The 19,187-nt window shown below is 36.1% G+C and overlaps 3 protein-coding genes and 1 non-coding gene across 6 annotated transcripts; 2 read left to right on the top strand and 2 right to left on the bottom strand.

Moving 5' to 3' along the window:
• Nucleotides 1-916: 916 nt before the first annotated feature.
• Nucleotides 917-4,306, bottom strand: LOC133796510 (uncharacterized). Of its 2 annotated transcripts, none has more exons than XM_062234062.1 (4): nt 3,941-4,306; nt 3,539-3,838; nt 2,989-3,119; nt 917-2,117 (listed from the first exon to the last, which is right to left on the bottom strand). In XM_062234062.1, the coding sequence occupies exons 2-4, from the start codon at nt 3,836-3,838 to the stop codon at nt 1,322-1,324; spliced, it is 1,227 nt and encodes a 408-aa protein (XP_062090046.1). In that variant the 5' UTR covers nt 3,941-4,306; the 3' UTR covers nt 917-1,321. The 2 variants fall into 2 exon arrangements, with proteins under 2 accessions (XP_062090046.1, XP_062090047.1); XM_062234063.1 differs by having other exon boundaries at nt 3,539-3,832; nt 3,941-4,305.
• A 1,989-nt stretch (nt 4,307-6,295) lies between these two features.
• LOC133796508 (photosystem II stability/assembly factor HCF136, chloroplastic) lies at nt 6,296-10,083 on the bottom strand. 2 transcript variants are annotated; one of them, XM_062234060.1, is made up of 9 exons: nt 9,681-10,083; nt 9,177-9,412; nt 8,791-8,921; nt 8,468-8,600; nt 7,900-8,022; nt 7,608-7,682; nt 7,388-7,503; nt 6,698-6,782; nt 6,296-6,473 (listed from the first exon to the last, which is right to left on the bottom strand). In XM_062234060.1, the coding sequence occupies exons 1-8, from the start codon at nt 10,000-10,002 to the stop codon at nt 6,716-6,718; spliced, it is 1,203 nt and encodes a 400-aa protein (XP_062090044.1). In that variant the 5' UTR covers nt 10,003-10,083; the 3' UTR covers nt 6,296-6,473; nt 6,698-6,715. The 2 variants fall into 2 exon arrangements, with proteins under 2 accessions (XP_062090044.1, XP_062090043.1); XM_062234059.1 differs by having other exon boundaries at nt 6,296-6,462.
• A 94-nt stretch (nt 10,084-10,177) lies between these two features.
• Nucleotides 10,178-10,250, top strand: TRNAA-AGC (transfer RNA alanine (anticodon AGC)). Its single transcript has one exon. It is a non-coding gene; the product is annotated as a tRNA-Ala (tRNA).
• Nucleotides 10,251-11,470: 1,220 nt separating this feature from the next.
• On the top strand, nt 11,471-14,718 carry LOC133795185 (endoglucanase 13-like). Its single transcript, XM_062232642.1, has 5 exons — nt 11,471-11,701; nt 12,234-12,656; nt 12,741-12,827; nt 13,433-13,870; nt 14,400-14,718. Exons 1-5 carry the CDS (start codon nt 11,471-11,473, stop codon nt 14,712-14,714), a joined length of 1,494 nt encoding a protein of 497 aa, XP_062088626.1. The 3' UTR covers nt 14,715-14,718.
• Nucleotides 14,719-19,187: the final 4,469 nt, after the last annotated feature.

The raw sequence follows: 19,187 nt of genomic DNA, 5'->3' as shown, positions 1-19,187 counted from the left end.
ATTTTCTCTTCTTTTTTTTGTAAATTTCATGTTTGATGATTTGCATTAGCAGCAATTTACTTTTCTTTTTTCGTTCAAATAATTTAACAGGATTAATTTAAATGAGAATTGAATCCCAGTGTAAATTTCAGTTTTTTACCCCCCTTTTTACAGCCCAAAAGTGCTCCCACCCATGGCCAAAAATTAGAATAGAACCACCAAAAAGTCTTGCTTTTCTTGAATTTTTGTTTCACTTTTTTTCACTAACGCTTTGATTCCATTTTCTATCCTCTATTTTCCACTTACATATATTTATATATGAGTTGGAAGAACATGCAATCCCTCGTTTTGGAGACAAGTTAAAAAAAAGTGGGACCATGCAACTTCACCTCAAATCCTCAGCCAGGTTGATGATATGCAGTGTCCTCAGTCCACTATGCCATTTATGGTATTACTATATTATGATTGGTTTCGGTCTGTCACTAAAACGGGTAAAATCTCTTTTCAACTTCACCACAAAGAAATAAATCCACCTGCAAATTCATGTAAACAAACAAGTACTTTGTTGGCCCTCCTTTTTGAGGATACTTGAGACACCACTTTTCTTTTGTTGTTTTGTTTGAGTACTTCTAAATGTTCTTTTATGGAAAGTTCAATGTCATATTTACCACTTTTGGGTCTAGGCACTGAAATTGTTTTGATTTAATTTGACTAGTCATATTCTCCAAATTTTAGTTGGACCGTCTGGTTTTTGATTTGGACAATGCTAAACCACAAGAAAACAGAAGTACGAATCAGAACCATATAGTGACATTGTTAAGATGTTTGCATTTTCTTTTACACAAATTTTAAGCTGCCAAGCATTAAAATTAAGAAATTTATCAGATCATTACCCAAATGTTGGGGACGAATTGCCCAAATATCATGCTACAGCCTATTATACCAAGATAATTTAAATTATATTCATTGCGAAAATTGAGAATAGTGATCAGCTACATGTAAGAAAATAAATTATAGAATACATACATAATTTTTTCTGACACGAAAATCTATTGACATTCTTAAGTGTATCCAATCTTGTGGGAAAAATTTAGTTTGAAATGGATGCTGCCAACAAACTGTGATCAAACGCACAATGCTTTTGTACTTCACCTCTTCTTGGCTTGGCCTCTCTCTCTCTCTACTTTGTAAGTACAAGAAAAATCCAATCACAAATAATTTGAGAATGATTTATTTGATATATCCCTATTTTTTGGGGGGTGCCCACTTTCACTTCTTTTTCTATTTACTCATCTTGTTCTTGAAAAATCCTGAAAAAAAATGGTAAAACAAATTTATAAAATTAATCAAGTGCAGCTTTGCTTCTTCGACCGGTAATTGGCTTAGGCAACCCATCAAATATTGGTTTTGCAATGGACGCAGTTGAAAAGCCTTGAATATCAGATTTCAGGCTCCATTTCGACGTAGATGGTCGGACTGATGCAGACCCATTACTGTCTGGATCCTGCAAACTTGGTGTACTCGATGACTTCCTTACTCCGGTGAACCCGTCAGTCAAGAGGGAATCTCCCAGACCGACCGGTATAGGATTTACTCCACCAGTTTCATCTGTTGCCATTGTTCGACCAGCTGCTTTGGGTCTAAGTGCTAAATGCTTTCCTCTTGTTGCTGAAAATCCACCGACGCTGCCACTGTTATCTTCCAACATCATTTCAGGGGTGCGGGAGAAGTCAGCTTCGGATTTCTGACGCCTTCTAATGAGCTTGTCACAACTCCATCTCTCAGATTCACCTTCTTTAGTGTCTGAAACAGATGTACCATCAGCTGTTTCACCGTTATCATCTAAATATCCACTGACCAGGCTTTTTGACTTCCTATGGTGGTGGCTCAAAGATGGGTCTGACACTCTTGGAAACGGTTCATCCTCTAAATAATTTGAAACTCCTTTTCTATAGACTGCCATTTCAATGGAATCGGAGCTAGAGTTTCTATTTTTTTCTTTCAGCCCATAGTAACCTTGCAAAGAGCTCATGGCTGGTGAGACGTGCAGCTGAGGAGACATAAGTTTAAGGGATTGGAATGAATCAAACAAATCACGGTGCATCCGCTTTGGTGGGCTTCGGTCTGAATTGCTCTGTCTATGAAAGTATACAGTTCCTTAAGCAATGGCGAATAAAAAGTGGAAGACAAATCGTCCAACATGATTACTGAAGAAACTAAAATAATTACCAGTAATTGGAAAAACAAACTCAACTTTACCACAATTGTATGAGATATTATATCATTAACTAAAAGTAATACAGAACGTAGAATTATGTGTGAAGCGTGTTAATTTAAAATCAATACATCCCAAAATTGGAGTTTAACTAAAAAATATTCAAATTGCATGAACACTCCATCAGAAGAGGACATTGCATAACATGCAAGAAAAAAAAAATTATATATCAGCAAGTGTGGCAAGTTCAATACCTTAAGTTAATATTTTACTGCTATTGGATAGAATTGGAACTATGCAACAAAACAACATTTTGACTTACTGATTATGATCCCAGTACAGAATTTTAAAGGCAAAAGCATGCCTAATTGCATTGTGCTGCTCGACATTGGGATATCTATATCAAACTTAGTTCCCTCTATGCTCTAAAATAAAACCAGAAATAACCTAAAATTTAATGCAACTTCCTAACAACAGAAAAATAAACTTAGAGCCAGTGCAGCTTCCTAAATACGGAAAAATAAACTTAGAGCCAAGCATGGCAATAAAAATGGAACAACATATTACTGCTACCTCATCCTAGCATGATATCACTATACCACTTCAATTCAATATACATATTCGAGAGAATGACGTCGCAAGTCAGTCTGAAAAAGATGCATACATTTTACAGTTGCATGTAAATTAACACACAGATCATACAAGGATCCTAACTCCTGACCGTTCGAGAAAATGGTATTGTATTTTGTTTAGAGCAGATTTAGTCAAAAAGCAGAGTACAGAGGTATAGTTACCCTGGTGTGTTGGAACCGTTTGATAAACAAGGGGATGGAGGGTGCCTCCCAGGTAGTGGAATCTGAATAGATTTGAGAGCAAACATTTGAAGATCCGTCACGAGTCCGTTCATCTTTTTTATGTCCGAAACCTGTAAAAAAACACCAAAATGATATATAAGAAGGCCCTTGTTTCCATGTGAGGACACTAATGCATAGGAAGTAGAACAGAAAGGGGTATTGAGTATTGACAACCTTAACCATTTATACTCATTGCCCAAAACGTCTTTAATAACTCTGGGAATCAACATTGAATGAAAAAATATATTAAAAAACTCCAAACAAAATCCCTATAATCGACCAAGGCAATGAACCATTAAGCCAAAGCACACTATAAACGGAAAACCCAGAAATTAAATAGCCTGAAAAACCAAGAATTCATTTTTTCTATATATAAATGCACAATCGAATCAAATCACATCGTAACAATCGAGATCAAACGAATTCAAATCTATACATAGATACAATTTTATGTGAATAATAAAAACCAAAATCTGATATGAATATATACCTCAACGCCATATTTGATGGCAACACCAGCGAGAGTGTCCAATTTGGAAACTGGGTGTTCGATGTAGCCAAGAGGGGGTTGAGACGAAGAAGAGGAGGAAGAGGAAGGAGAAGGCGTTGAATTTGCCGTCGTCGTCGGATGATGATAACCATTGGTCTCAGGCGGCTGATTTAGGTGATGTTGATCGATATCGCAATAAAACTCACTACTGTAACTCCCAATCCCAAACCCATTCCCGTTCCCGTTCCCGTTCCCATTCCCATTCCCATTCCGATACCGCTTCTCCCTTTCCATCTGCATCTTCACCAATAAATAAACGTTCCCCAGTAAAAAAATCTATCAGAAAATTCAAAAAAAAAAAAATTCAAAAAATTAGGGGAATCGAGTGTGTGGGAAAAAAACCTAGATCTAGTAATATGAGGCCAAGATTCGATAACAGGTTTCACTACTTTCTCTCTATCTGAATCGACTTTCCCTCCAGATTTTCCGGGAAAGATTGATGAAACATGCCTCGCCTTGCTTTGCTTTCTCTCGCTCGGTCTCTCTCTCCTCTTTCTCTCTCTACAATGGACTTTGAAGCAAAATTATAATTATTTACAAAATTAATGAATAAATAAATAAATAAATATGTGGGAGTTTAGCCTTTTTTTCTGCACATAAAACGAAACTGAAAGATTCCTCAAATGACCATTTTACCCCCGAACTCAACTACTGTCGGTCGCACCCCAACATGGCTTTCCCACCAGTCACCACCATTTCAAGCTCCGCCCACCATTATTGTTGACGAGCTTCGAATCAGAGCTCGGAATCCATACATATCATTTCCAATTCTTGCAATCTTAAGAAATCGATGGGTTTTGGAATTAAAAAATATCCAAAATATTCTACAAGCAGACAAAATAGGGAACCAAAAATTCATGTAAAGGACAGAATGAGGGGTAAAATGGTCATTTTTTAACGTTTTCAAAATGATTAGGTCGATAAATCATAAAGAAGGTTTTATTATTATTATTTTCTCTTTTATTTAAGAATCAAGATTTTTATTTTATTTTCATTTAATGATAACCTTAGTTGATGCCATTTGCATATTTTTTTAATTCCTTTTAAAATACGTTTTGGCTAAGGAGATAATGATAAGAACCACCAATATATTTAGTTACTTTCATCAGAAAAAAGTGCCTGATAGATAAATTAGGCAAATTTTCATTTTTAAGCCCTTTATTATAATAAATTGTTTTTTTTATTAACATTTCAGTGTAGTATACACAGTATTCAAAAATAATTTTTAGAAAAGTATTGAAGAAAGATGAACCTTGAATTCAGCGATCATTTATGCAAACAGATTTGACCACTGTAGAGGTGTAGAATAATGGAATGTTATTATGGTATTAGAAAATATTCAATTTCGTTATCATCTACCTAATTTCTCTAATAATACATTGACTTTTGTGGGCTACAATATTGAAGAAGCTGTTTTACTTTTTCTAGTTTCACTGCCTCTATTTTTCCTACAATCGAACATTTTTAAAAGTAAAAATAAAATAGTTCCCTTATATTGGTTACTCAATTTGGGTTTAATTTGTTTGGCCAAATAGTATTATTTTTAGTTCTCATTTTGATATTTTTACAAAATAATTTTTCAAACACTTCTAACATCCATTGATACCTTGTCAAAAAATTTCGATACCCCTCTTAAGAGGATACTCAACATTCTATTAGGAAAATTATTTTGCAAAAAACTATTAAAAAAGAACAATTTTACAAAGTGATTTATCAAATTTTCGCCAATTTTTTTTAATCTTCTTAAATGGTAGTCATGCGGTTTGCTATAGCTCAATCCAAGTCCTACTAGCACAGTTAACTACTTAATTTGATGTTGAATTATTTCCCCTTTGAATTAATTTTTAATAAGTTATTTTCCACACTTCTTTACTCGAGACAGACTAGACTAGTAGTGTTTATACATAAAGTAATGCATTGAATGGTTATTCAATGTAAATGTATCACTTTTTTTTAGTTGAGAGGGAGCAATTATAACAGATGCGTCACATAACGGATGTGGAGACTTGTTGCATCAATTAAATTAATTTACATGAAATCAATTTAATTTTGAGAACTTTTATAATCTATATTATATATCTATATATATATATATTGTGATTTCAAACTTGAATGAGACCAGTTTAGATTAGGTTGTGTGTGACTGTGTGTACCATATTTCCTCAAACGGGTTGTCATCTAGTAATGGAGATAGAGATAGTTCGTGGCTCGCATACTCACACACGGTTTGCTTTCTCACTCACCAAGTTTGGTGGTCAAATTGACAGATCAAACAACTTTTTCAAATCAAATCAACTTTAATAAAATAATTGACATTTTTCTGTTCGGCTAAAAATCATTGAAGAATCTTTAACTACACTATTACAGTGTTTTTTTATTCAAATAAAATAAGAAGAGATAACAGAAACGGGTGAAGAACTATTTGACTCCCATTGTAATTTGCAAGAACACATGGGAAAAAAAGAGAGAGGCACAACAAGGGTCTGAATTCTTACTTAAAATAATACAAGTTAGTAGGAGTGGACCTAAAAAGTAGTGAAATAAAGGGGTGAATTAATTAAACCAGTTAAAGTCAATTATGTGACAATGGCATTTAGACATATCTGAGACCAAATTGAATAGTGGGTTTGGTAATTATCAGTCCCATATATATTATATTTTTAGTTGTAATACTACTAATAATCAATAAAGGGTAGCTATGAAGTGGCAAAAACAACACTTGTGGTGAAGTAGCAGTGATATTCTTTACAGTGAAATTACAATATTATTAAACGTTGAGATTTTGCCTCATATTTTGATACAACACATCACATATCATATTTGGTAAAATTCAACCATACAAAATTGCAAGCATTACTCCAAACCTGCACAGATTCTGTAAATGTTAATATTATAAATCAGTCTGCCTTTTCAACCAATCAATCTGGCATTTTAAGTTTTGGTATTTATTTCACTAACTGAAAAACACAATAAAGTGAAGACAGTACTGTTGGTTGTGCATAACTTATAGGCAGACAGCAAATGAACTCTATAATTTAAGGTGACACAACACTAGATATGATGAAAAAAGAGCCGAAAGGAGACTTAATAAATCATTACCGTGTGTTAATTACAACTCTATCCCAGATACCGTAGCAACACTCCATCATTACCCAGCACAAATCCTTTCTTTTCATCCAGAAACCTGTAAACGAAAAATCATGGACATTAATGACTTTCTTAATGGAAGTAGAGTAGACCATTCATAAACAAGTCCTAACTTTTTAGTGTCCAACCATAGTTGCTTCAAAATTTTATTTACCTTTTTTCACTTCGTTACTTGCTATAACTTCTAGGTTGGTGATTATTTTATTAGATTCTGAATCTTTCTTTTTTCCACATTCCTTCTATTGGCAGCTAAGCTAGTGTTTTTATATTAAAAAAGAGGAGCAGACTCCAAGAACGGTAAAAATTCTTTGTCGTTTTTATGATATATACAGTATATAAATGTGGAGGAGGTTCTTTACGCCAAGACCTTTGCGTACCAATCTGGCTGACATTTGATGAATTATTTGTTTATATAAAAACAATGCAACAACACCTTTCACACCTAGAATACGATACCCAACTTAAAAGGCAATAACCCAACACCGACACCTCAAAAGACAGTCCTTTTAGCGGTGTTGATGGGGAATTTAAGGTCTACCACACACGACGATGTCTATTAACTATGAAAACGTGGGTCAAATGTTTCCTCCTAAACTACACAAAAGAGAAAAAAACAAACAAAAGAAGGCTCCGTAAGCTTACTTTACTGAGTATAGATTCGCAGCAATGTTGTCAGCTGCTTTGTCGCGTATCCATGTCTTGCCACCATTGGTGGTTCTCAATAGTACCCCACTTCCCCCTGCTGCCCAAGCTTCCTCCTGTGTTGTATAATAATCAGTTTTCTTATCTTCTAATATTCCAGGGCAGGATATAATTATGTTTGGCAAATCATTCCAGGTGAGTTTGTGATAAAATTATTTACCTGTGAACGGTAGCCAACATCCAGAATGCCAAAACCACGGCTTTGCACAGGTACTTCTTCAAAATCCTCGGATAACTGCAAAGTTGAGTATCTCTTCCATCAATGAGAACATATTTTTATATTTTCCTCAAAAAAACCATTTCATTTTTCAAACATGAAACAGAAAACTTAAGATTCCATTTTTAAGTACTCATTTCCTCCAAAAATATTCGAGAATAAATTTATTAAACAGCTTTAAGTTACATATTGAAACCTATGAACCTTGGAAAATAGATATCTTTGCATTACTTACCCCTGTACCTTTGCTGAGAAATAGTCCACCACCACGAACAAGAAGCCAAAGACCACCATCAGCTCTCCAACCCATGTTTTGAATTCTTCTTGCAATTGATCTGTTATGTGGCTGCCAGAATGGCTGAAAGTAGTAATGCAATAAGGTCACAAACCCACACTTCATGACAAAGGAATTCCCACGTGAAAATCAAAATTACTAATCATGGTATTGGTCACTATACTATGACCAAGCTTATTCTAGTGCAAAGGTTGGACAAAATATAGTAATTTTTTTTGTTGTACTAGCTTAGATTAGAGAGTTCCTTCCAAGATCACGGTCTTCTTGGACTTATGCAACAAAATATAATTACTAAACCAGAAGATGATGTTTCAGTTGATTTCACAAAAAAAACAAATTATAATCTTGGTGTTTACAATGTAACAGAGTATTTACTATATGTATAAATAGAGAATAAAAGAACTACATATATGAACCTGATATGATATGATAGCACAGTATGACATAATAAAAGGAAAAAGAAAAAAGAAAAAAAACAAAGGACTACCATCAAGAAGAAAAATCTCACCTGCCCAGGTTCCCAAGTCAAGTAGAAGTTACCACGGCTTGACACAGCAACATACCTTCCGTCAGGTGAGCGGTTAACAGTGTTAAAAGTTCCTGTGTAATAACTTGCCCCACTAATGCCACTAGAAACTGTTCTGCAAGTGCAATAAGGCTAAAATGAGTATCTTACCTTTTGTAACAAACAATCTTTTGCTAAAGTCTAAGTGGGATCTTGACTCTAAGACTACGGAACAGTGAATTCCACCATTTAAGCTAACCAATCCAAATAACAGATTCCTCAAACAGCTTATGAACTTAGAGAGGGACATATTAGCACAAACACACCTATTTAAAGTAGCAGAAACTGTCTCCTGAACGGCAGCCTTCCAATTGTAGCCCTTATTTGATGTAACATATATTGCACCTTGGTCAGTCACCATCTCTGCACTATTTTCATCCGTTGCCTTTATGTACACCTGGAATGAACAAAACCATTACCAACTTTGTACAAATACAGATTTACACAAGAGTCCAAGTGTTCAGACTAAACAGAGTATTTTTTCACCATAACATAGATTTTGTTTGCTAAATATTAAGTCATTTCAAGCAATTAGAGAAGCACCATTCAGTTGCAAATAACATCCCAACCAGTGTCATAACTGAAAGGGAATTTTGGCAAAATCTGTACATCCATATAATCATATAGGCAAGAATCAATCACACAAGATTACCATATCTCCAGGTAATTGAGCGCTAAGTGGTATTCTTTCCCAGGTGTCTCCAGCATCAGAAGTATGCAACAGTATTGCAGGCTTCCCAACAATCCATCCCTCCTTCCCTTTAAAGCTAATACAATTAAATCTATAATTGAAATCTTCATCTTCAGCTGAGGCAATTGAGCGTGGAGCCCAAGTATTTCCACCATCTTTCGTCTCCAAAATCGTTTGCCTAGTCCCCAGAAGGAAACCTACCATGACAACGAACAAGAACAATTCAAATTAAGCATTACAACTGGACCAGCCCTAGCTAGTAGCTAGTAGAAGCATATATAGCTTGAATTTACCCAAATTTTTTAAAGACTATAGTTTCTGCGTTTTTGTTGAATATTCCGATGAAAATGTAGAATTACTACAAAGCGTAAAAAAAAAAAAAGAAGTCATCGGAGAGTAAAGTACGCTGCACTTTCCCAGAAACCAAACAGCAAGAAACAGAGTAAAAGTTTTGGGAGAACTGACCGTGGTTCATGTCATCGGGTACAAAAGCGATATCGAGAAGAACGACGCCGGGGTCAATTGGAAGGAAAACTCTTTCCCATTCGGAAAGCGATTCTTCAGCCTTAGCCGGTTGTACAGATCCAAGAAATGGCGCCGCCAAGGACAGAGAAACCGCAGCGGTCTCGGCGATGAATTGTCTGCGATACAGCGAAGCCGAAGAAGAAGACGAAGCTTTAGGAATAAAACTAGAAGGAGGTTGAGAAGATCGAAAATGGCGGGGAGTAATGGAGAAGAGAGAGGTTAAGGAAGGCTTGGAAGAGTGAGTGAGTTGCAGAGTGGCCATTGAAGCTCACTGAAATTGAAACTGAAACTAATGGTTTCTCTCTCTGCCTTATCTCTCTCTTATCCAAACAGATTACTTTCTCTCTCCTCCTAACGGCTTCGCGGGTGATTTTGAAGATTCTTATTCATTTGTTCAAATCTATAATAATATACAATAACTCCTATTACAACATCTTGGGGATGTAGCTCAGATGGTAGAGCGCTCGCTTAGCATGCGAGAGGTACGGGGATCGATACCCCGCATCTCCATTTTTTTTGCTTCTTTTTTTTATATTATTATTATTTCAAATTAAATATTTTTCATAATACTATTTCCATTTTATCAAAAAATGAGATAGAAGATTAAGAAAAACATATAAGTTTATCTTTTCTAGAAAGAGATTTCTTAGTTTTCATCTCCATTTTGCTTTATTTATTTTTTTCTTTTCAGGAAACAATTTAGACTTTGTTTGGATTTTGTATTTTATGAAGAAAAAAATTTGTGAGGAAAAAAAAATTGAGGAAAATATTTTTTTTAGAATATATTTATAATTATTCTAACTTTATAAAATTATATGTTATATTTTTACTGAAAAGAATTCTTAATTTTTTTGTTTAATAAAAAAAAACTTTTGAAGTTTGGTGTTTGAAGGCATAGTTATGTTTGGATTATGGAGAAGCATATTTATAATTATTCTAAATTTTATATACATTTAACTATCTTTTCTAATCCCTGAGAAAAAAAAAACAATCTTTTCTAATCCCTGAGAAAAAAAAACTATCTTATCTAAAGCGAGATTTCTTTATTTTTTTAAATTATATAAGATATTTTTTTAAGTAATTTTTTTTACCATATTTATAATTATTCTAAAAAATTTATAAAATTATACCTTTTATATTTTCTAAAAATTGATTTCTTAGTTTTTTTTTTTTGTGTAAATTTTTTTTTTTTGGTAATCTGTTAAGTTAAGGTCAGGAAAAAAAACAAGGAAAGTTATAATGTTGTGCACATGTGAAGCAAATTAGCAAGACTTTTTAGAGGAGGGTAGGTAGGTAGATAGAGTTGACGATTTATTAGTTAATTAAAAAAAAAGAACCAGATTTCACTCTCTAAATGAAGAGATTTCATCGTAATTAATGAGTGCATTTATTTTTTTATCTACAATTAGTCTTTTCTTCTTTAAACGTACGCTTATACACATTAATTATGAGAATAAACATAAAGAGAAAGTCAAATGTTTCTACATTGTGTAAATTAAGGAGTGATAATCCAAAGTTGAAAAGGAAACCAATCAATCAATGGATTCCACTTTATAAGAATTTATAGGAGTAAATAAATGACAACATTTTAATTAGATAGTGGTGAAAGTAAAACCAGAATTCTAGCTAGCTATATATATACTATGTAGTACTCACGCACCAACACAATCTCTCATATATATATATATATACACATAAAATTTGAGCATATATATTTGTAAGTGATGAAAATGATGATGATGTGTTTTAATAATAAGAATAGGAGTAGTGTGGTATTAATTGGGTTGGTGGTTATGGTGTTGAATAGCTTGGTTTTTGAAGGGATAGAGTGTTTGGACTATGGAGAAGCACTGACCAAGTCACTGTTGTTCTATGAAGGCCAACGCTCTGGAAGGCTTCCTCCCAACCAGAGAGTTCAATGGCGCGGTGATTCCGCTCTTCAAGATGGTTCTGCTAATCAAGTACGTAATCTATATATATTTACCAGTAATACTAGACACACTTTTTTTTATACACTCACAAAAACTTAGTTTAGACTACGTGAGTTTTTCGACAATTTTGTCTTAAAAAATATTTGTCAAAATCATCACTTATTTTGTTTTGAGAAATTTTTTTGTTATATTGGATTTAGTTTTGTGCATTACATTATTTAGATTTAATGAACTTTGGTTGGTTTTGTTTTTATATTTTTATAATAATTTCTAATAATTATTAACAAACGTCTAATCAATTCAATATTTGATGACCCTATATATTTTTTATAATATGATATATATATATAATGCATGGATACTATGTGAATTGTTTTGAATGCTTAACAAGCCTTACACATTGGTATGGACAATTGTTTGTAATTAAACATGCGTGAATCAATAATTTTGTTTGTTTGGGGAAAATGATGGTTATACATATATATATACATAAGTTTGTACGTAAAAATCCAAACAAAATTTATTAGAGCTGACTTTTGATTTGTAATATGTTTTCGATCAGAGCATACAAAACCTTGTTGGAGGTTACTACGACGCTGGAGACAATCTGAAACTAGGGTTTCCAATGGCGTTTACAATAACAATGCTGTCATGGAGCACAATAGAGTACTCAAAGCAGCTCAAGGCAAAGAATGAGTTTAACAACGCAGTGAACGCCATCAAATGGGGGACCGATTACTTGATGAAAGCTCATCCAACGGCTGACGTTCTTTATGGAGAAGTGGGTGAGTCTGATTCGGACCATCAGTGCTGGCAGAGACCCGAAGACATGACCACTCTAAGGACCATTTACATGATCGACGACCACCATCCTGGCTCTGATCTTGCTGCCGAAACTGCCGCTGCTTTCGCTGCGGCTTCCATTGTTTTTAGGTCTATTCACATGATCGGATATTCTTTCCAACTTCTAAACCATGCAAAACAGGTACATTTACATACATACATACATTCATACTTATAATTATATTGTTAATATATGCTTTAATTAATTTGATTTCTTTTTCACCAGCTCTTCGCGTTTGGTCAAAAGTCTCCTGGTATTTATCAAACCAGTATACCTGACGCAGGAAAAGTCTATGCCAGTAGTGGATATCAGGTAATAATAATATACATCATATGATCGCCATTAAAATGTTGGTATAAAAATATTTACTGCTGAGGAAGCTCTCAAATTTATCAAAAAAAAAAACAATAAAAATATCAATTTCGAATAGTATTTTGTAAAAACATTTAACATGTGTAAATTTATAAGAATTTTAATGGTTTTTTTTTTTTATATAAAAAATAATAAGTTACTTTGAATAAAAAATATGATATTTTGCAAACAATTATATATATAAAAATTTATTCATGTAGGGTATTATATTTGATCTTACTTGTAGGGGCATTTATAAGAATTTTGAGGGTTTTTTTTTTACAATAAAAAATAATTGTAACGTATCAATTTTTTAGAAATTAAGAATAATTGAGTGCCAAAATTATGGTTCTAACGCTTAAATTGTTAATTGTGTTTTTTTAGGTGGTATCAGATTGTTTAAATGTTTGATACCTACACAGTGACAGTGATATAAAAAATTAGGTTATTTTAATTTCTCAAGCTCGAAAAACAGAATCAGCGCAAAAATAATGACAAGCTCCCTAGCTATATATATATATACATTAATATAATTATATTCTGTTTAATTTGTGTGAGTACTTTAGGATGAGATGTTATGGGCAGCTGCATGGCTTTATCGAGCTACGTCGAAGCAAGAATACCTTGACTACCTTTCAAGCTCATCAGACAGCGGTGGCGTTAGAACCACCTTCTCCTGGGACGACAAATACGTGGGCGCACAGGTTCTGGTTGCAAAGCTTCTAATGGACGGCAAAGCGGGCTCAGCCGCCGCCGCACTGGGGCGGTACAAGCAACAGGCGGAGGAGTTCATATGCTCCTGCGTTGGCAAAGGAAGCAACAACTTCAAGAGGACTCCCGGTGGTTTTCTTTGGTTTCTGCCATGGAATAACGCTCAGTACGTAGCCACTGCAACTTTCGTCACCTCTGTTTACTCCAACTATCTCACTGCCACCGGCGCCACCCTTCAGTGCTCCGGTGGCTCCGTTACCCCCTCCGATCTCACCAGCACTGTCCAATCACAGGTAATTCATTTTATAATGTATATTAATGTTCTCTTGTCTTTTTCCTATTAATTGAATTTTCTTTATCAACACACTTTATATCTTTTTATGGGATTTTCCAAATATAACTAAAATTTGAAAAATATAACTTTGTTTTTTTTTACATTTAATGTTTTTTTCTTTCTTTCCAAGTTTAGAATATATGTCATTAATGTCATATACTTATAGGAATAACAATATTAACTTTTTGGTATTCCGATAGATTTATCTTCTTTTTTTCCCTAAAAAAATGTACTTTAAATGTGCTCATGTGATTATTTAGTTTTTTAATTTTGTTTTGTAAATTTAATGATTCGTTAATATTATATTGTTTATATACACTATAATACCTAATCTAGTGAAAGAATACCTTTTAATAAAATTATACAAAATAATTAAGTTAACAAACAGTAATTTAATATGACTTAGTATACTATTATATTGTAAAATTATTACTTGACACCAAATGATAATAATAATATTGTTTCATTTGTTTTTTATATATATATAGGTGGATTATTTATTGGGTTCAAACCCATTAAAAATGAGTTACATGGTTGGATTTGGGTCAAACTATCCACAGCAAATTCACCACAGAGCAGCATCTATAGTATCAATCAAGAAGGATCAGACACCAGTGAGCTGCAAAGGTGGGTTCGACGAGTGGTTCAATAAAAACGCACCAAACCCAAATGTGTTGGACGGTGCAATAGTCAGCCCTGACGAGAACGATGCCTATTCCGACTCCCGCTCTAACTTCCAACATGCAGAGCCAACAACAGTCACTAATGCGCCTCTCGTTGGAGTTTTTGCTCACTTAGCTTAACTAATTAATTACTTTGACACTAATTAATAATGTTTCATACATCTGATCAGTGTCTGTGTGTTTAGTTTTCGAGTGTGATGAGTGCATTTGTGTGTTTTGGAAGTGGAATTTCGTGAACAATGAATTCCTCTGTATTAGACCAAAATGTTATTCTGATCACTTTGTACTTTTCGAGTACTAGCTACTCATTTGTTTTCTTTCTCTTTGATTAATAAAGATAATTTCTGGCTGATATATACATCATGATGAGGACAATCCAAGTGACTATAATAAGGTGTTTGGTGAATAAAATGAGGGAAATACTTAATTTGTTTCTCACAAGGTATATATAGACGGGCAATTATTATAATCACTACCAAAGGGAAATTTCATATTTTATACATGCTAATATGTACAATTACAAAAAAATTTTAGCATTATTAACTTTTTCAAATTGATGCTAAACTTTTCCCTCATACCCAAAATACCCTGCTTATTTTTCCACACCCAAAAAATTCAACCTCAGCCTTCTCTCTCTATCCACTCGGTTTCTCTCTCCCAGTCTCACAAAAATCCCCCAAAAACCATCGAACCCTCCGTCGAGCCGTCGAGCCCCCATCTCCGTCGAGCCGTCGAGCCCACATCTCTGTCGAGTTTTCGAGCCCCCACCTTCTCCGTTGAACCCCCACCTTCTCCCATTTCTCCATTCGATCTCGAGACCCACAGCAAACTCCCATTTTTCTGTCAAACCCGAGACTCATGGAGCATATTTCCTTCAAAGTTTCAAAAACAAAGGTAAAATCTTGAACCCAAGTCCATATTTGCTTTATATTGTTGTTGAATCTGTGATTTGTGGAATGGGTTGTCCGATTTTGTGGGAATTTTTTTCTAGGTTTGAACCAGTGGCTCGATAGGTTCGATTATGGTTCGATGGTAGGCTCGATAGGGTAGTTGAACAGTCAATGGTGGATCGATAGGAGCTCGATTGATCTATGACAATAAATGAAAGTAACTCGATAGGCTCGATTATGGTTCGATAGTAGGCTCGATAGGGCAGTTTGAACGGTTCAATGCTGGATTGATAGGAGCTCGATGGATATGTGGTATTATATTACAAGGGCTCGATAGGTTCGATAATAGACCAGACTGTAGCTCGATGGTTATTTATGTAGACAGATTTTGCTTAGCTCGATAGGCTCGACACTGGCTCGATAGGCTCGATAGATTTAGGTTGTTGAAATTGCTCGATGGAACTCGATAGTTTCTCGATAGGGTATGTTGCAGCTCAATTATAGCTTGATAGAGCTCGATGACAACTTATTTCAATGTTTTTTATGAAATTTTTTTTATTCTGTTTTCTTACCAATTTTTTGTCATGTGTTGTTACAGATGCCTAAGTTGCTTGTTCCGTTCAGTGATCACTTTTCTGGTCGAGTGACTTATCGGGGTAGTAGTACTTTAAATCACATTAAGACCAGGTTTTTGGAGCTCGGGCTGCTTGAAAGGGCTAAGGAATCCCCTTTCAAGCAGTTCTTTTTGGCTTCGGAGTTTAATTTCTCCGGAGTCTTGGTGCATCAACTGTTGCTGAGGAAAATCGCCAGCAACAACGAAGATGAGGTGCATTTTTTCTTGGGGTCGAAGTCTTATAGATTCGGCATGGGAGAGTTTGCCCTGGTGACGGGGTTGGATTTTAGTACCTTCCCGTCACCAGAAGAGTTGGAAGGGCATAATCTCAACGACCGGTTGATAAAGGAGTATTTCAACGATGCTGAGAAAGTAAAGCTGTCACAGGTGGACCATGCTTTCAAGACTTGTACGGTTGTGGAAAATGTGTACAAGCTTGGTCTATGTCTGTTTGTTGAGGGGGTTCTGAATGCCATTGAGGGCAAGTTGCACATTTGGCGAGATATCCTAAAAATTGTTGAGAATGTAGAGTACTTCTTCAGCTATCCATGGGGGAAGTACTCTTATAGGAGGCTATTGCATTTTTGTAAGAAGGACATGGTGAAGCAAAAGGCCAACTATGATGCCAAGAAGGATGCCAAGGTGCAGCAAGAGTCCAAGTACAGTATGTATGGTTATGCCCCGGCCTTAGAGTACTGGGCATATGAGGCTATCCAACAGCTTGCGGTGGAGCTTGTTGTGAGCTCGGGAAACATGTTCCCAAGGATGCTTAGTTGGTCGCATCGGAGGAACAAGGATTTCACCAAGTCCGTCATCGCACCGATATTATTGAAGAAGAATGTGTAAGTTATGTTTTTTTTTTTATCTATATGCTTATCTTTTATCATTATTTGAGTTAGCCAAATGTTTTATGTTGTTTGCAGTTAATTTTTCTTCCGATGTTGAAGCCTCGACCAGCAGAAAAAGACTAGTACTTGTCTTTGACTGAGGGAGATCTTCTCCTTTATCCTGGGCTTGGCCAGGATCCCTCGGAGACTGATGAGGATGAGGATGCGACTTTTGAGAAAATCGCAGAGATAGTTTCTCAGGCAGCCGAGGCAGCCAAGATATTTGTTGATGCTGCCCCGGGGGAGGAGGTTGCAGGTCCCACCCCTCCTATTGCCCCAGCCTTAGCCCCAGCCTCAACCTTTGCCCCAACATTAGCCCCAGCCTCAGCGTCAGCCCCAACACCAACCCCAACACCAGCTCAGCCTCAGCCTCAGCCCCTGAGCTCGCCGACTTGATTGAGCGGTTGGACAGAGTCGAGGGTCGACAGGAGACCCTCCTGAAGAACCAGTCAGTGATCTTGGATGTAGTCAATCAGATCCTAACTTTTATTAAGGAGAAACCGAGGGGCTCCAATGAAGATTCAGACTCAGAGTCATTGGATATTCCGCTAGACTATGTTGATGATCCAACGACGCCTCCTACTATCATTGTGACACCTGATGCTGAGACTCCGGGAGTCGTTATTGTCAACCCTGAGGTGTTGCTGGGGTTCAGTTTCAGAGGGCTAGACGCCATAAACGCAAGCCAGATTGGTTTGAGGACTATACCGATCCCACGAGGAAAAGACCTCGCACTGATGCAGCTGCACCAGCAGAGGAGGCTACACATGTGCTGGACCCTCTCAAGAAGCCAGATCTCAAACAGTATAGGACAATGTGCAAGTGGCTACTTGGAGACATGCCCAACAAGACCCCGCGGGATGTAAAGACTAGGAGTCACGGTCCATCGTGGTTTCTGACGTTGAAGACACCCCAGTCGTGGCTCAATGATAGGGTAAGCCATTTATACCTAATTATGGAATGTTTTCAATTTTACATGTTTTGTTTTTACTGACTCGATATGAGCTCGATGATAGCTCGATATGAGTTCGATAGGAGTTTACAGGATCGATGTGAGCTCGATGGAGTTCGATATAAGTTCGATAGGGATGTTAAAATAGGGTTGTTCTTTACTGTTTCAGACTGGCTCGATGTGAGCTCGATAGTAGTTCGATAGGGATGTAGGGGTTGTTCTTTACTGTTTCAGATTGGCTCGATGTGAGCTCGATGGAGCTCGATAGGGATGTTAAAAAGGGTTGTTCTTTACTGTTTCAGACTGGCTCGATGTGAGCTCGATGGAGCTCGATAGTAGTTCGATAGGGATGTAGGGGTTGTTCTTTACTGTTTCAGATTGGCTCGATGTGAGCTCTATGGAGCTCGATAGGAGTTCGATAGGGATGTTAAAAAGGGTTGTTCTTTACTGTTTCAGATTGGCTCGATGTGAGCTCTATGGAGCTCGATAGTTGTTCGATAAGGATGTACGGGTTGTTCTTTACTATTTCATATTGGCTCGATGTGAGCTCGATGGAGCTCGATAGAAGTTCGATAGGGATGTTAAAAAGGGTTGTTCTTTACTGTTTCAGACTGGCTCGATGTGAGCTCGATAGTAGTTCAATAGGGACGTAGGGGTTGTTCTTTACTGTTTCAGATTGGCTCGATGTGAGCTCGATGGAGCTCGATAGTAGTTTGATAGGGATGTAGGGGTTGTTCTTTACTGTTTCAGATTGGCTCGATGTGAGCTTGATGGAGCTCGATAGGAGTTCGATAGAGATGTTAAAATAGGGTTGTTCTTTACTGTTTCAGATTGGCTCGATGTGAGCTCGATAGTAGCTCGATATGAGCTCGATGGAGCTCGACAGCAGCAATTTATGATGGTCTTTGCTAATTTTTTTATCGTACTCTCTTTGCAGCATATTGATGCGGCAAAACACATGCTTCGTATGCGTCGCAAGTATTTTCCCAATATATATCGACAGAATGCAGTTGTGATGAACAGTTATTTCTCACAAGTGATACCTGCCCGATATGATCAGTACAATAAAACAGCCGACAAAACAAAGTATTCTTGGGATGATGACATTATGTCCATGTTGACCGGCATCGAGCAGTAGTTTCTGGCATCTTGGGGAGGAGTTGAGGATGTATATTGGTGCCAGAACTATGGACAACAACATTGGTTTGCCATTGAGGCTTCCATTTCTAGTTGGACTCTGACTGTTTACGA

The sequence above is a fragment of the Humulus lupulus genome, chromosome 8, assembly GCF_963169125.1.
Source record: "Humulus lupulus chromosome 8, drHumLupu1.1, whole genome shotgun sequence".
Classification (NCBI taxonomy): Eukaryota; Viridiplantae; Streptophyta; class Magnoliopsida; order Rosales; family Cannabaceae; genus Humulus; species Humulus lupulus.
Note: the sequence above shows the minus strand (reverse complement) of the source record. Positions and strands in the feature narration are given on the sequence as shown.

Coding starts and splice junctions, on each gene's coding strand:
- LOC133796510 (XM_062234062.1), bottom strand. CDS start 3,838: ATGCAGATGGAAAGGGAGAAGCGGTATCGGAATGGGAATGGGAATGGG. Junction 3,120..3,538: donor CCATCAAATATGGCGTTGAG/GTATATATTCAT, acceptor GTTTTTTTACAG/GTTTCGGACATAAAAAAGAT. Junction 2,118..2,988: donor AACGGTTCCAACACACCAGG/GTAACTATACCT, acceptor ATACTTTCATAG/ACAGAGCAATTCAGACCGAA.
- LOC133796508 (XM_062234060.1), bottom strand. CDS start 10,002: ATGGCCACTCTGCAACTCACTCACTCTTCCAAGCCTTCCTTAACCTCT. Junction 8,023..8,467: donor TGACTTGGGAACCTGGGCAG/GTGAGATTTTTC, acceptor TACTACTTTCAG/CCATTCTGGCAGCCACATAA. Junction 7,683..7,899: donor TTCTCAGCAAAGGTACAGGG/GTAAGTAATGCA, acceptor TCAACTTTGCAG/TTATCCGAGGATTTTGAAGA.
- LOC133795185 (XM_062232642.1), top strand. CDS start 11,471: ATGATGATGATGTGTTTTAATAATAAGAATAGGAGTAGTGTGGTATTA. Junction 11,702..12,233: donor AAGATGGTTCTGCTAATCAA/GTACGTAATCTA, acceptor GTTTTCGATCAG/AGCATACAAAACCTTGTTGG. Junction 12,828..13,432: donor ATGCCAGTAGTGGATATCAG/GTAATAATAATA, acceptor TGAGTACTTTAG/GATGAGATGTTATGGGCAGC.